Below are 16,332 nucleotides of genomic sequence, written 5' to 3'. Positions count from 1 at the left end.
AGAGTACTGACACTTTAACCAAGACACCCCTCTGGATGCCTGAGCTACCCAGCAGGCGCGTGTCTGGACGCAGCAGAACTGTCAGTAGCAGGCGGCGGCACACGCTTTCCGAGGTCACGCACGCGGCCGGCAAGAAAGGACCATCTGGCGGCACGCGCGAAGCTACAGCGGGGCGAGGGGGGCCTCCGGGACGGCAGCCGTCAATCATCATCAGCAGGCCCGACACCAAGCAGCACGCGCGCGCAGCCCACCGGAGACGCGAATAGCGCGAAGGGGAGGACCATACTAAGCAGCCACTACGTAGCTTCCAGAGCGAGGCTCCGGCGGTGGTCGCTTGAAAGGGCGCATGCGCACTTCCCTTCCTCCCGTTCGTCTTCCTCTCGCCCCCCCACCCGTTCACAGCCCGGCCCTTCCCACGCCCGGAAGTGACGCACGGTGCCGGCTCGGCGAAGGTGGGTGGGGCCCCTGTGGCGGAAGCGGCTGGAGTCGGGCGGGTCCCCGGTGCGGCGCGCTTCTCAGCTAGGTGGTTTTTTTTCTTTCCCTTCCCCTCTCCCCCCCCGCCTCCTCCTTCCCCGCCCGGCTTCCGTACCCCTCCTCACCTCGTCCCGCCCGCAGCCGTCGCCATGATCCTGCTGGAGGTCAACAACCGCATCATTGAGGAGACGCTCGCGCTCAAGTTCGAGGGCGCGGCCGCCGGGTGAGAGAGAGAAGGGAGAGGGGAGAGGGAGTGGCAGGCGAGGCGGCGGCGGCGGAGGGGATGGGGGGGGCAAAACGGGGCTCCCCGACAACCGCCCCCCACCACACGGGCTGCCGGAGTAGGAGGGTGGCGGCAAGGCTCCTTAAAGGCAGGGCGGGGATTCGGGGCCTACTTCCACACGCACCCAGCCCTTCACACACGCTGGCCCCCCACTTTATTTTGACTGTCCGCCGGGGTGCAGTTGTTCTTCCCCACCCTGTGTGACTAGGTGCGGGAGAAGGACTTCCAACTTCCGCGCTGAGCTCCCTTCTTTCCACCCAGAAATAAAACTGACTCATGAAACTGAACCGTTTCGTATCGATTTTCCCTCCCCTCCCGCTCCTCCCAGTCTGTCAAATGCCTTGTAGTCTTCGTCGCTGTATCGGCATCGCACAACGTTAGGCGGCGGAAAGGAGACTTGTTCCTAAAGGGGGGGGACTCCAAAGGGTTGGGTGGCTGGGTGGGTTCAGTCGGTGGCGGCCTTTGAATGCAGGTTTGCTGCAGAGCAGGCGGTATAGGCTGATCACACCACACGCTGCTGCTTCCCCATTCTCACCAGGAAGTGCCCTTTTCTCTGGGATCTCACTTGCTCAGCCTTGTTTTAACTTAGGGTGTGTCTCTGGGTTTGCACATAGAGTGTACGTTTCAGGTATGTAAAGTGACTGAGAAGCCAAGTGTTCTGTAATGGTTTAAGCAAAGCTAAAAGGAGATTGCGAAATCCATTTTTGAGAGTTTTTCAAACTTGGAGCATGCAGGATTGTTTGAAAATAGTTTTCTGCTGTGTATGTGCCATGGGCACAGTGTTGGCGAACGTATCCCTGTTGGAGGGTGTGGGTGCATTCAGCTTTTGCCTGTCCCTTAGGTGGATTGTTTCATAGAGCCATTGCTCAGTGGTAGAGCATCTGTTTTTTTCATGCAGAAGGCCCCTAGTTCAGTCCTCAGTATCTACAGGAAGGGCTAGCAAAGACTCCTCCCTGAAATTCTGAACAGTTACTGCCAGTCAGTGCAAACAGTACTGAGCTAGATGAACCAACAGTCTTACTTGGTATAAGCTTTCTGCATTCCTATATTGCTACCGGACTTCATTTAAGGTACTTAATACTGGAAACCAATGTTTCATCCTTATAATTTAGTTCCAAGATAACTGTCAGGGTATAACTAATTTGTGTTATGTGATCCTTAATAACAAAACTGCCTCTCACGCCCACCTACTTTAGCATTCTTTGTAAGGATCCCAGAAAATTGGAGATACCAGGTACATTGCATGTCAGTGTCCAGCAGACCATCTTCTGCTCATGCTTTGTATAATAACTCTAAATGCAATGTAGCTTTATACAATTTGTAGTGCTTGTTTTGTTCAAAAAGTAGTGCTTTGGCTCATGGTATGCTGGCTGCTGGTAGTAGCAGTGCCTGACAGAAGCATCACACACTCTTTGAGGGAAACTTTGGGAGGGCTATTCCTGTGGGGAAAAGATAAACATTTAATCACACAATATGTTGTACAGATCTGCCTGCTTACTCAAGGCTATAACAGTATATTGAGGAACATTTCCTGTCAGAGGTTTTAAGAGTGTTTATGTCATTTCACTAATGTAATACATGTAGTTGAATGTGTAGTATTTGGCCAGGTTCAACCTCATAACTTCAGCAGTCATTGTTTGCACACTACAATGTGAGGACTGTGTGAAGACTCCTGGGAAGCAATTGACACCACTAACCAGTTTTATGCTTGCACGCAATAACACTAGCCATACTTGCTGATTCTGGATGTTCATAAATTCATCACCCTCACATAATACAACATCCTGTGCACAGAGTATCTTATTGTGGAATGCTTCCCATTTCTAAATATGTAGAATCTTAGCATTGACGCTGCATTCATGCACATGTATGAATTAACATGAAGATAGCCCAGGTGGTAGAGAATGAGACTCTTAAACCCATGGTTGTGGGTTTGAGCCCTGTGTTGAGCAAAAGAGACCTGCATTTTAGGGGGTTGGACTGAACCTCATGGTCCCTTCCAACTCTACAATTCTATGATTGCAGCACTTGTGTCCCAACTCTTTGGGCAGGATGTGCTATCTTAGGCCCTCTTCATGCATGAATTATGCAGAAGCGAGCCTTGGTTTGGCACAAGGTTGCTGCAGCTTCCTGTTTAGTGTACAGTTACAATTCTTTGGTAAGTGCACTTAAGTATCTTTTTATCCTGTCTTAACTCTCAAGTAGCTCAGGGTAGCTCCTCTATTTCTTATTAACTATGTGAGGTAGGTTAGGCCAACTGGCCTGGGGTACCCAGTGAGCTTCATGGCTGAGTAGCGATTTTATTTCAGGTATCTCCAGACCTTTGCATAAATTTATTCACTGCACCATACCTAGTAGCATGCACATTTGCAAACTTGTGCTGTATTTTACACACACACACACACACACACATATGAACACGAACATAGGAGAAAGAAATCCAGTCCCCCAGTCTGCTGCTCTGGAGGGAGTTTGGATGGAGCAGAGATGCCCCTTCGCTCAGCTTTTCAGGCAGCATGACAGGCAGGAGCTATTGCTAGTGGCATCCCCGAGGCTGAGTTTAGGGGTAGACTGGCCCAGGATCTGTTGGATCCTGTGTGGATCCTGCTGCTACGATGCAACAGGCATGATCTGGGCCTTTACACTGCAGCAGCCTAGGATATTTTGTCCTACGACTTACCCCCCCCCCAAAAAAAAACCCTACTTGTGTGGAAACTGGAGCTAGGATGCAGCACTGACTGGAGCATTCCTTCAAACTCTGCTGCTGCAGCATTATGTTAGGATTGCAGCCTATGTGGCCCTTGCACTAATCTCCTGTTGAATTCCTTATATGTCAGGAAATATAACAAAATGGCTTCTCTAGAACGGCAGTATGATTAGTATTTTAGGTATATTAGCAGAGAGGAAGTTGTAGGTTCTGCATTTTTTAAGCTGAAGGCTTCCATGTCCCGACAAGCTCAAAACCAAGACAGAGATCTGAAATGAGTACTAAATTGTTTGTTTCAAGCTGAGTCATTCTTCATTTACGGAATGGGTGTATAGAGAACTTTTTCTTCCTGCATTTATACATCTGAGAAATAGTCCTAAGCCCCACAGTTTAGAGCACTACTCCGTTGAAAACAGGCCCTTAATTAATGTGTGTTTAGTCTGAATCCAGTATATGGCACTGGTTTCTATCTCCTTGAATGTTTCAGACACATCCCTCAGTTGCAGAATGATAAGTGTAAATAGAGAAGTAATGGGTGCTTAAATGCCTTGGAAGTGGTGCTAACTAATGGATGCACTACCATGCTTGCATTGGGGTGCACTGTTCTTGTCTCACAGTTCTATCATTTGTGTTTTAGTTTGAATATTTCTGTTTTTGTTTGAACTGGTTCCATTGCTACTTCACTTTATTTGATGGAACAGAAAATGCTGTTTGGGATAATTTTGGATAAATTAAGGTAGTGCAGTCAGATCAGTAAAATGAGAGCAGGGATCCATCAGTGTATGTAGTATTCTATGGAATAAAGCAGAATATATTTCTAGGAAGGGCCTGGCTTTGGCACCAGCTTTTCTTTCATTGTCTGCATATTTGTGAAAACGCTTGCTCGGCTTTGCCCACGGGTGTTCTGGAACGTCAAGTTATCTGTGGTTTTTTATTTTTTTATTTTTTTAAAAAAAAACACGCATATTTCTTGGGAACAGCCCAGAATGCTATGCATTCCCAGCTATCTCTGTTGATCTGTGAACATTATGCCCACACAGCTTATGCTGTGCTAAGTCACACTTAGTAGCCTGTTTTAACTGCTCTGGCTCTGGCTTTGGTTTTTAGTGTTTCTATATATGACATTTGTCATGCATTCCCAGATTATGATGGACACAATGTTACACATGGAATTAAATAACATTAATTTTACATTTGTAGCTCTTGATGTTTCCTGGCAATCTGGAAACTGTTTCAAATGTTCTGTTTTAGATGGTTTGGTAAGCCATGCAGAATGATTCTTTATTTGGGTTTAGGTTTTCAGTGGCTGTAGCCAACTTGGAACAAAATTTTGCATCAAGAAGTAGTGAGTTCTTCAACTCCACCTGGCAGCAGCTGATCAGAGGTTACTACATATTGGCAGTAGACAGACATAATTGATTAATCTGCAAGACTGTCATAGAAAATCTTTCTAATATATCTTTATGTAGATTTTTCAAGCTTTAGTTTCTTAATACTGTCTAGCGGCTCCCTCTCTTTGACTGTAATGGAGTCTCTCAACACAGCAGAAAGCCAGAAATAGGAGTGCTTCTGCAGTAGGGTTGCACATTACTTCCTTCTCATTCATTTTTATGTGCGTTGGATAATTCTGTATTTTCAGCAGCCCTTGGTATCTTCTTCAAGTCAGGTGATGCTGAAGTTACATGTACTGTTTAATTTAATCCTGCTTCTCTTATGTCTCTTATGTGAAATACTGAGATTACTCCATAAAGAATAAACAGACACAGGGTAGAACCATTGTACAGAGACAGACTATCTGAAAATGGAAGGTAAAGTGATGGAAGGACTGAACTTCAAACAAAGTCATATTGCAACTTGTGTGAGTGGCTGGAGGATAGATGGTGGGTAACAGATTGAGGTTGAATTCTGACAATTCAAAGTGTTGGTGCTGACCTTTAAAGCCCTAAATTGCCTCTGTCCAGTATACCTGAAGGAGCATCTCCAGCCCAGACACTAAGGTCCATCTCTGAGAGACTTCTGCTGGTTCCCTCACTGAGTGAAGTTACAGGGAACCAGAGGGCCTTCTTGGGAGTGGTGCCCTCCCTGTGGAATGCCCTCCCTTCAGATGTCAAGCAGATAAAGAACTACACAACTTTTAGAAGACATCTGAAGGCAGCCCTATATCAGGAAGTTTTTAATGCTTGATGTTTTATTATGTTTATATATGTGCTGTAAGCTGCCCAGAGTGGCTGGGGAATGAGGGTGATGTGAGGGTTACATTCTGGGGATTGCATGTAAAGTCAAAATCTATAGAGTCAAAGCAACCCTAAAACTGGCCCCACACAAGCATCCCCACCTTTAAACTATCCACCTTGCTTGCCAGGCTGGCGGGGAGGGGCTCTTGCACAGGTTCTCGAAGCTTTCACAAGAAGTCACAGGGCTGTGTGAGATCTCTCAAGAGCAGGCTTCCTCAACCTTGGCCCTCCAGATATTTTGAGACTACAATTCCCATCATCCCTGACCACTGGTCCTGCTAGCTAGGGACCATAGGAGTTGTAGGCCAAAAACATCTGGAGGGCCGAGGTTGAGGAAGCCTGTTCAAGAGCTTCCCAGAGCCCAGTAAGCAAGTCAGAGATGCGTTGAATTGCATGTGCCTTGCATGCATTTTAATTTGTGTGATATCAGTTTGTCAGCACCAAGTATGTAAAACTGGGATCACACAAGTTAAATGCATGTAAGTTGTGAGTTGACTGTATCTGTTTAAGAGAATTTGTCTACTGTCCTTCCGCTGTAAAACAGTGCTTTGGGCAGCTGGCCTAGCACCATGCCAGGCTGACATACCATTAGGTGCTTTCCTTGTATCTGATGATACAGATCTGCATAAGCTTTAACTCATTCTGAATTCAAATATTTGTACTTGAAAGGAAATTCCACTGCTTTCATTGGGACTTCCAAGTAATTGTGCAGCATATGAGCCTGACAGTTCCACATACCCTCATATCCCTTAAGCATATGAGGGATTTAAAGTTTGTGCCTGTGAATGCTTGAACATGGGACTGGGACACTTTAACTAGTTATCTTAAATGTTGCAATTTCCTGTTCTAATGTTTATTTTTGGCACAGTGCTCTTACCAGATTCTACCATAATCTATATTTATTAGTACATCCTGTCCTGCACTTCCCCAAATCTGTATAGACTTGGTGGAATATGAACTGATCCCCTGTGCAGGGTGTAAGCTTTTAATTGGCTTTTTGTTTGTCCTACAGAAATGGGAGATTAAATTGGCCTGAAATCCTCAATTTCCTTTATTACTCAGACCAGACATTAATTGTGAACCGAATGAGCTCCTAATTAGGCTGCCTTTCCCCTGTATGCCTTCCTGTGTGCCTTGGCCCCCACTTCTGTCTAATGTAGCAGATGAGAAGCAAGTTCTTCACAAGATACTGTACATAATTATCTCTTTTCTCATTTCATTAATTTACTGTTAGTCTGAGGCATTTGGCTTGTGTCCGAGTGAAAATAGGGGAAATGCTGTCAGATGGGGATTTGACGTTGGTTTTAAGCATGTGTTGGCTTAGATCCATTCTAGCTGCCATTCTCTCTTACCAGTAGCTTTGGGGACAAAAGTCTGATCAGGAGTTCGAAAGTACAGCAACTTAATTTAAGAATGGCAAGCAGCTATCATTGGAGGGAGACAGAGGAGTGCAGGAAGAAATTAGGCCAGGCGAAAGCATTTCTCATCATCTTTTGCATTAGGGTAGATGTCCTTGGAATCAGATTCAGAGAGGATTTGAATGGCCTGAACTCAGTGCCCATTAATGTTAATGGGGAAAACAGACAGATGCCTCTGGCTGAAACCACTACTGTTTTTTTTAGCCTCCCAAGTTCAGATGAGTCTGTCAAAAACAGGCCTGTCTTGCATTTAGAGTCTGTTACAGGAAGGGAACTGACTGCTGGGTGGTATTTTTGGTTTGTGAGCCTTTTTTGTTTGCTCTTTAGGGCAGATGCAGCTAAAAGAAAAGCTCCCTGTGTCCTCATGTTTCAGGTGGCTTGCACGGTAGGAAGCCCACAAAGAAAAAGAGAGAGAGAGAGACTTTAATCAGAATAGCAGAAAGCAGTGCTTTGTTGGAAAGTTTGGAGATAAGTCTGACTACTAATAAGTCATTTTGATTGGGAAGGGAGCCATCAGAAGGAGCAAATGGATTCATACATCACCAGTGAAGTTAAAGCTACATGTAGAAAGCACGTCAGAGTGCAAGTAGATAAATAGGTACCGCTCCGGCGGGAAGGTAAACAGTTTTTCTGTGCGCTGCTCTGGTTCGCCAGAAGCTTAGTCATGAGCGTCGCAACCCCAGAGTCGTTCGTGACTGGACCTAACGGTCAGGGGTCCCTTTACCTTTACTTTATGCCCAATTGAACAATGTGGATCTTGTATTTGTGGTGCTGGTAGAACATGCTGAAGGATGGCTCCATATGATGGGTTAATGTTATCAGTCCCTTGCCTTGAAGCTTTAAACTTGGGTTCACACACACTAGCATCACTCTGCATATGGAGGCTGGCAGAGCTTATTTATATGTTATGCTTATATCCCACCCCAAAGCAAGATCTTGGCCCATCAAACAACCCCCTCCAAATGTGATGGATTGGGAGTTTGGATTGCAGCCTTACTGACTATGCAACATATAAACAGGAACAAAATATTCACTGCACGCAGTGGTGAGAAATAAGTGACATCACTGATTTTTGAAGGTTTCATCTGGACGATAGTTCATTAAAGATACAATCAGTTATTCAGAATGTTATTTTACATAAAAAGTTTATTGGTCTTCTATAACTGTTTCTGCTTTGCAGTTGCACCACACAAGTATTTAATTGTATTTTGGGTGCAGAGAACAGTACTCTGGATTTAACCATTCTGACTACAAAGATGAATTTGTATATGTGGGCAATGGCTGATGAAATCTCAGGTGCCACAGGAACAACTTTTTGGTAGCAAGGAAGTACTTTATAGCTCCAGCTGCTCCTAGCCAAAGTGTATTCTTTGGTGAGAAAGAAGCCATTATATGCAGCTGTGTTTAAGTTGCCAACATCTTTCAGGGTACCAACATCACCTTCTCTTGGTAGACGCTGTGTGTGCATGCACATGAGTGGGTGTATATTGCTAGCAGGATAACATAGAATCCCTTTGTATGTTGTGTGCTTCAAGAATGACATATATTTTCATAGGCTAGCAAAAAGCCGTACAAAGGAAATGCCAAAATGGCTTTGACTGGAATTTTAAACATCTAGCAAAATAAGTGGAAAATATCTTAAATATCCACACTGAAATTGAAGCATGTTGTGGCTGAGTGAAGAATGTTTAAGAAGCACCGACATATTAGTTAGTTCTGTAAGTCACAGTAGCCAGTTTGGGCTGGACACAGGGATTTCGACTTAGCAATCACCTGCCGGTTAGCAAGTTGGTAACTGATGGCCATCAGGCTGAATTTGTTCCCTCCTTGCTCTCCTTGAGTGTCTTTCTCTTTTATTATTGAGAAGCTGCAAAGGAAGAGATGTAGTCAGAGGTGAATGTAAGAGTCAAGAGGATAAGCCCCATTTTCATTCATTCTCTTGAAATGAGAGCCAAAGAATGGTATGAGTGGCAAATCCTGTTTTTGAGCCACCCTTCTGTTATATAGTATACAGCAATCATATACTGTAGAGTGAAAACTGAGCTGGTGGATTGAGAATGGTGGTTGGATTCTCACATTTTGCCAGCTGAGAAGTTTAAAATTGTGTGGGCACTATGTATCTTTGGGTAAACTAATTTGCCTTCATGTTTGTGCTCACAAAATGTGACTTACTGTAACTATATTCAGGAAAGAGTTCTGGAATGCTTGGAGGTGACCAGTTTTGCTGTTTTAACCATCTGCATGGGTGCATTTTATGTTCACATAAGCTCTGCAGTGGAAATGAATTTGGTGAGTGCATAAGAAACGATGGTTGCTTTTTATTCCTGCTTGAGAACTAGCAAGTGTGTGGGTGGGGAGCCTGCCTCTTTTGCTGCCTTCTGCTTCTAGCTAATAAAATGTCTTGCTACCTCAATCCCAGACTGCCAGTCACACTTAGCTGCGTGGTAATGACTAGTGCTTGAAAATGGAATTTATCTTCTGGTCTGTGTTGATAACCAATGAACATAGATTAATTTGAGAGCATGTGGAAATGGCTCCCCACTCAAGATTGAAGGCTAAAATGGGGATCTAATTCTAGTAGACCTATAGTCTTAAACTCCAGATGGTAAGCAAAATTTAAGAGTAGTCTGTAGGTAACTGGAAATAATTTCATATATAGGAAGCCATACTTCCATTTATTCCCCTTAGTTTGTGCACCATATTTCCACTGTGATAACTGTCTAGAGCAGTCTTCCCAACTTGGTGCCCTCCAGATGTTTTAGACTACAACTGGCCAATGGTCAGGGATGATGGAAGATATATTCTACAACATCTGGTGGGCAAAGGCTGGTCTTGAGCTTTCTAAAGTCTCATTATAGAATTCTAAGAACTGTCTTGAGCTTCTTAAATGCATTGAAACCGTACATGATTCTATTAGCATGGATGAAGAGGAGGTTGTCAAAACAGAAGGGGTTTGGTATTGATAGTTTATAATGTAGTGCCATATATAGACATAGCTTAAGAAATTTCAAGGCTATTTTTGACTTAAGCTAGTGAGAAGGAAGATGCTTGAAGTTAAAATTCTGGGTACCATTTTCATTCATACATACCACAATACCAAAACAAAATATGTTGTTCAGAAACCATGTTTGTCTTTTGCTATAGCAATTTCCTGCTGGTTGTCTGTGGTTCTAAATGAGCACTAGACAGAACTTAACACAATATGGACAAAACCTGGTTTCAATAGTCGAGAAAAGTCAACATGGAAGAGGCTTCCTTGACCACAAGCTTGGTCATACTTTTGCATAAAAACTAAAATCCAGCTAGTTTGCTTGGAACTTGTTAAAGCTCAGGCCCAACAACAGATGTGGTGAACAGATTCATTGCATCCTGAAGTCAAGGTCAGTCACTCAGAAATGAGTTGCAATAATGAGAGGAATTCTTAGTTTCATCAGTGATACCACTGGATCTGCCAGTGCTCTTATGAAGGAGCTTGTTCTGTCATTGCAAGCAGAAGTGTGGATGCAAAGGTTTCCCCTTCCCCCGCATTGTTCTGGGGGCTCTCCTGATCCTCCAGAGCGGATATGGGGGTGGTGGGCTAAGCTACATCATGCTAACAGGAATCTTTGCATGAGTCTTTGCATGAGTGGCTGAGGAAACCCAGCCAGATGGGCGGGGTATAAATAATAAAATTATTGTTATTATTTCTGCTAATGGAGCCAGGTAGTTTAATCTAGTATGGAATATGGTACAAATCAAGTTCACTTTCCATTAGGACCCTTTAACAGTAGCTTGTGCCTGTTCTGTACCCTCACAAAGTAACAGAAATATATCTGTTGTTAAGCTATAGCATGCAAAGGGTGGAGCGAGGTTTGTAGGGCTGTTTAATTTAAGAATGTATGGGTCACGGTTATATTTCTAAACCTAGTTAGGATGCGGGTGGCGCTGTGGGTAAAACCTCAGCGCCTAGGACTTGCCGATTGCATGGTCGGCGGTTCGAATCCCCACGGTGGGGTGCGCTCCCGTCGTTCAGTCCCAGCACCTGCCAACCTAGCAGTTCGAAAGCACCTCTGGGTGCAAGTAGATAAATAGGGACCGCATACTAGCGGGAAGGTAAACGGCGTTCCGTGTGCTGCGCTGGCTCGCCAGATGCAGCTTGTCACGCTGGCCACATGACCCGGAAGTGTCTGCGGACAGCGCTGGCTCCCGGCCTATAGAGTGAGATGAGCACACAACCCTAGAGTCTGGCAAGACTGGCCCGTACGGGCAGGGGTACCTTTACCTTTTTTTAGTCACTTGGGTATCAGAGGCTATTGGGAATCTCTGTATGCCAGTGGCAAGGCTAATGTGCTGCAAATATAGATAATGGCTGCAGATATGCTAGAAAGTATATGGATCAAAAGCTGGCATTCAGCCCTTTGTGATTAAGTGTACCCCAGATCCTGTGAACTTTTGCAAGGGCTTCAGCTTATTTTGATTGCTTTTTCTCCGTGTGTGGTTTTTTTGCAGAAACAAGCCTGAGGCTGTAGAAGTAACATTTGCAGGTAAGTGCCAATGTGTAAAACTTCTTGGGATAAAGAATTGGGAGTAAAAACACAAATCCCCACATTGTGTTGCAGAGGTTGTCCTCATCAGTGAGCCCTGTGTCCCTTCTGCTGATGGGACTATGCATGCATAAATGAAGCTCCTTTCTTGGTATATTAATGTAATCTAATGAGGAGCTGTTCTGTGTTCATCCTGTTGGAGTTGGTATGTTACCTAGTGAACTACCCTGAGACCTTTTGATGAAGGGTGGTATATATATATCTAATAACTAGTGAGGATTATGATGGTGATAGCATCCGTCAGGTGGCTTTCATAGGCTTCTCAATCTAGACTGAGTGTGCTTTTAAGGGTGAGATTTGTAAACTAAGAATATCATTCCATTAATATTTCACATCATCTGGTACTCCAGTGAAAAGAGTTTATTTCAAGTTTGCAAGCCCTGGGTTCTTAATCTTTTTCATTTTTGATAAAATGGCATCATCACTCAACTCAGATAGTGATATGGCCTGGGTACCTATTGGCCAAGAACCACTGATAACTGTTGCTTTACCAGTGGGGAAGAATGTGGATACAGGTTTGCACTGAATATTAAGAGTTTCTGCCTAAGGGTAGTGACTCACAGGAGCAAGCAGTTATAAACGTCCACTGTTAACTTGGCTGGGCACCTGACTGTGGTTTTGAAAATGCAGCTTGATTCTAATAGGCCCAGGTGTCATCTGAGAGAATCTAGTCACAATACAGTCATAACGTGATGGATTCTGCTTTGTCAGGCTGCTTTTCCTATTCATGTAAAAGTCTTTTTTACTAGTAATTCAAAACCTTTATGCTGTGGTGTACATTATTTTAGAAAACATCCTTCCTTGCTGGGCAACTAGGTTCCAAAATACACAACCACTCATCTCTCAAACGCTTCCTTCCTAGACTTCGATGGAGTTCTTTACCATATTTCCAACCCTAATGGTGATAAAACAAAGGTTATGGTCAGTATTTCTCTAAAGTTCTACAAGGAGCTCCAGGAACATGGTGCTGATGAGGTGAGAATGTAGTCTTTATCCTTACATTCAATTGACGGCCTCTATACCTGCCTTAATTAACTCTTTAGAAGCATTTGATTTTCTTTAATTGAATTACTATAAATAGGAATTGCCAATTCACTGTTCATGGTGGAACTACTGAACACTATTGTTATGGGCACAATTCAAAATGCTGACTTGCATAGCCCAAAATTGTTGGAGTTTGGTGTGTCTCAGAACACTTCCTGGTCCTACATTTTCTCTTCCTGACCTGCTAAGATTTTCAAAACTCTCACCCCACTTATAGTGATAAAAATTCCTACTTGAGGCAGCACATTCTCAGTGATCACAAGTGGCTGAGGAACTCTCTTCCAAGGGAGAAGTACTTGGACTCAGCCCCACATCATTAATTAAAATGTTTCCTTTTCTGTCAAACTTTGGGAGATTGACTAGTAGGCGATGTTGAATGCTGACTTCACTGTGTTATAATAATGGTGTTTTTGTGGATAGTAGGACTTCATTATAAACTACTGTCCATATTGTTATGGTAAAATCTGGGTGCGAGGCTGCTCTGCCACCCAGCTCGTATCAATATGAAAGGACGTCCATGTAGTTTAAAATTTGGCATTTTGCTCATTATAAATCTCATTTGATGATTGGCATCCAGGTATTTCATCATTTGTTAGTGAACTTCTCCTTAGCTTAGCTGTGTCCGACTTAAATCCATTTTAAACTTAAACTGATATCTGTGGAATGGAGAAACACATGATGCCAATACTTGTAGAGATAGTAGAGCTAACTCCAGTCTCCCTACTGCTGACTAGGGCAGTGTCATTAAAAGGTTTGCCCTGTACCATTGATACCTGGAGAGTTTGTAAGGGAGAATCACTGTGGAAGCTGCAAGTGCTGGTTCTACTGTAGCAACGCTTTCAAAGCAGGATCTTTCTAGATCTGCTTGAATTTTTTTAAACCCACTTTGAGGGTTCTTACAATCAAGTAGTATATACATTTTGTGAATAAAAATAAATAATTGAATCTATCTGCAAGCTGTAAGGGCTCTCTCTACTTAAGTCCCTTATGTGTGAAGTGGCAAATTTGGTTCATGTTGAGCAGCAGGTCTCTTGCTGCCATTTATGGTAGAAATAACAGTCCTCTCTGTTCCTTGTGGTTGCATCTCTCAGCAGAAAGTGTGACTCAGTTCCTGAAATGGTTTTCAGATGTTGCATAACTGAACGGGGGTTCATTCTGCACTAGCAAAAGCAGATGCTACAATTGGTATGGGGCATATGTAGAAAACTAAGGAAATGGTTCATAAAATTGCTTGAATCATGTACATTGGAATCTGAGAAGAGCCATGGGCTAAAAAAAATTAAAAATGAAAGCCTGGAAACGGCATGTTTTTAAAGCCCTGATGGCTTCTTTGTTCATGGAAAAGCAGTTTTGGGAGGATTTGTTTCTGAGCAGAAAAGTGTGTGAGTCAAGGGTGGTGATTTAACTCTTCCCCTGCCTGTTTGTTGTTCCAAAACTCTTCTCCTATTCATGTATATTTGTGTACACATACATGCTTAGCTTTGCAAGTGTGTCTGGAACCATTCAGGGTGCCTAAGGTGCTTCTTAAAGAGGGCTTGATTTGGAGCAGAAAATAAAAAGGAAGTGGTCTGTGTCCATTCAGTGGCTGTTCAATGCTGTTTTTGCATAAACAAAGTGACCATCAGTTGTTGTTATTTTTAATGCACACTTGCATGTCATGTCTTGTTCAGTCTCTGACTTTCTGAGTGTGAAAAATAAAAGGTAGAGAGAAACCCCAGCTGCATCAAATGAATAGGAGTATGGAGCAGCTTTGGCCTGAAGAACTCCAATGCCGCTGCTGATATCCCGGGGCACTAGGATATTGCTTCTGCACTGCCTCCAGAGCAACTTTGCATCTTTCTTTTGTCTCCCTCCTGCTGCTGACACTTAACAGTTGTCAAGAGCACAAGGAAGTTGCCCCAGTCTGGTTTTATTGAGAGCATTTGGTTGAATTGACCTGGAAAAATGTACTGTGTCTTTATTGCAGCTGCGATGCTTGACCCATCCATTTCTCTGGCCCAGCTGAATTACTTTCTAAGGCAGGATGCGACTAGGAGCAGAGGAATGGAGGAAAGGGAAATTCTGCTGTGGGGTGAAAGGAAGTGAAGGTCTGCCACATGATGTATAAGGCTAGCCTTATACAGGAGGAAAACAGTCTTGGCAATGAACAGTTTACTAAAAGATTGCCATAAGTTTTTAACAATGGACTGTGTAAATCTTTGATGGAGCATGTTGGCATAGTACCTCTAAAGGGGCAGAGGAGGCAGGCAAATTATTAAAAAAAGTGTTTAAGTTCAGTTTTGTAGCACCTGTTGTCTTGCTACTTTCCATGGAAAACTCTCAACCCAGTAAGAGTCTTAGGTTTTACCATATTTCTTTGAATGTGTGGTATCTAGTTCAGTCTTTCTGAGGACAGATGGAGTGAGTTAAGGAACTGATTCAAATAAACAGTGTGCTGCCTAGTTCACTCAAAGCCCAGTTCACTTTCTCCCTCTAGAGATACCTATTGCTTTTTTCAAACTACTCACCCTTGTTTCAGGGGGGAAAATGTAAGTTTTGTGGCTGAGTCAACCAGGACCACCAGGTATTGGGGAAATGCATGAGCTCTAAAGGTAGCTGGTATGACACACTTTGTATGTCAAGAGCTTGCCCATTTCTTTGGTAAGCAGCTAATAACAGAATTAGCTTTATGGCTTTCAAAAAACCTGCCTGTGAAACCTTATTTCACGCTGCTAGTAGAGTGGGAAATCTTTCCTCAGGAGGTCATATGTGTGTGTGAATGGGGGGTCCAATTTGTGCTACAGATTTGAAATTCCTGTGAGTATCACTGTGATGGAAGCATTCCTCTAAAGCTCTTGCACTAAGCCCCACCTTCGCAAGCTGTGCTGGGGGTCCTTGTGCAATTCTGTTCCCAACCCTGTTAGTTTATAAGCTATCTGGATCTTCTCAGTGCAGTTTCAAGTGTGCCTTTTTGCCAGGTCACTTAAGTACACAGCTGCTGTTACACTTGAAGTAACTGTGTTGTAAAGCTGCTCTTCAAAGGCAAAAGGTGTGTGTTTTGAAAATATAGAAATTCCATTCAATGTGCAATACATGCATATAGGTACTACTTGTGTGTGTGATGACATGTGGTTGGAAAAAAATGCTCTTCTCTACACATGGCTGGCAGCAAATCACTTTCAGTAATTGGATTTGGGACAAGACAAGATGTCAAAGCTCCTCTGCATATAGTATATGTTCTACCAAAATCTGGCCTGTAATCAAAGTGCTACCTTCTTTTATGACTTTCTGGAAGCTTGTATATGTGATTCAGTTGTTTGAGTACTCCAGCCTCTCTTTTACTATATGAATCCAGACATGGATTGAATCCATAAATCCTGGCAAGATCTCTTGTGGCTTTACTCTTTCTTCCCAAATTAAAGCATCATGTCACCAGCAGCAAGCTTATTATATGTATGAAATTTATAGCTCAACAGGAAAAACATAATTGGCCTCTGAATATGTTTCTGGAACACCATAGAATTCTTCGGGATTAACATAGAATAACATTAAATCTAGAATCTGTCAACCAGGAAAGAAGAATTTACTTTAATGTTCCCAGAACTCAGAA

General features: G+C 43.4%; 1 protein-coding gene across 1 annotated transcript in view; it reads left to right on the top strand.

Moving 5' to 3' along the window:
* Positions 1-453: 453 nt before the first annotated feature.
* ARPC2 (actin related protein 2/3 complex subunit 2) overlaps positions 454-16,332 on the top strand; it is a 30,614-nt gene continuing 14,735 nt past the window's right edge. The window contains exons 1-3 of the mRNA XM_053402362.1: positions 454-697; positions 11,605-11,639; positions 12,562-12,674. Of these exons, the coding sequence (XP_053258337.1) occupies positions 624-697; positions 11,605-11,639; positions 12,562-12,674 (222 nt within the window). The 5' untranslated portion in view covers positions 454-623. The remainder of the gene's footprint in view (positions 698-11,604; positions 11,640-12,561; positions 12,675-16,332) is intronic.

The sequence above is a fragment of the Podarcis raffonei genome, chromosome 1, assembly GCF_027172205.1.
Source record: "Podarcis raffonei isolate rPodRaf1 chromosome 1, rPodRaf1.pri, whole genome shotgun sequence".
NCBI classification, from domain to species: domain Eukaryota; kingdom Metazoa; phylum Chordata; class Lepidosauria; order Squamata; family Lacertidae; genus Podarcis; species Podarcis raffonei.
This window is presented reverse-complemented; position numbering and strand designations above follow the sequence as displayed.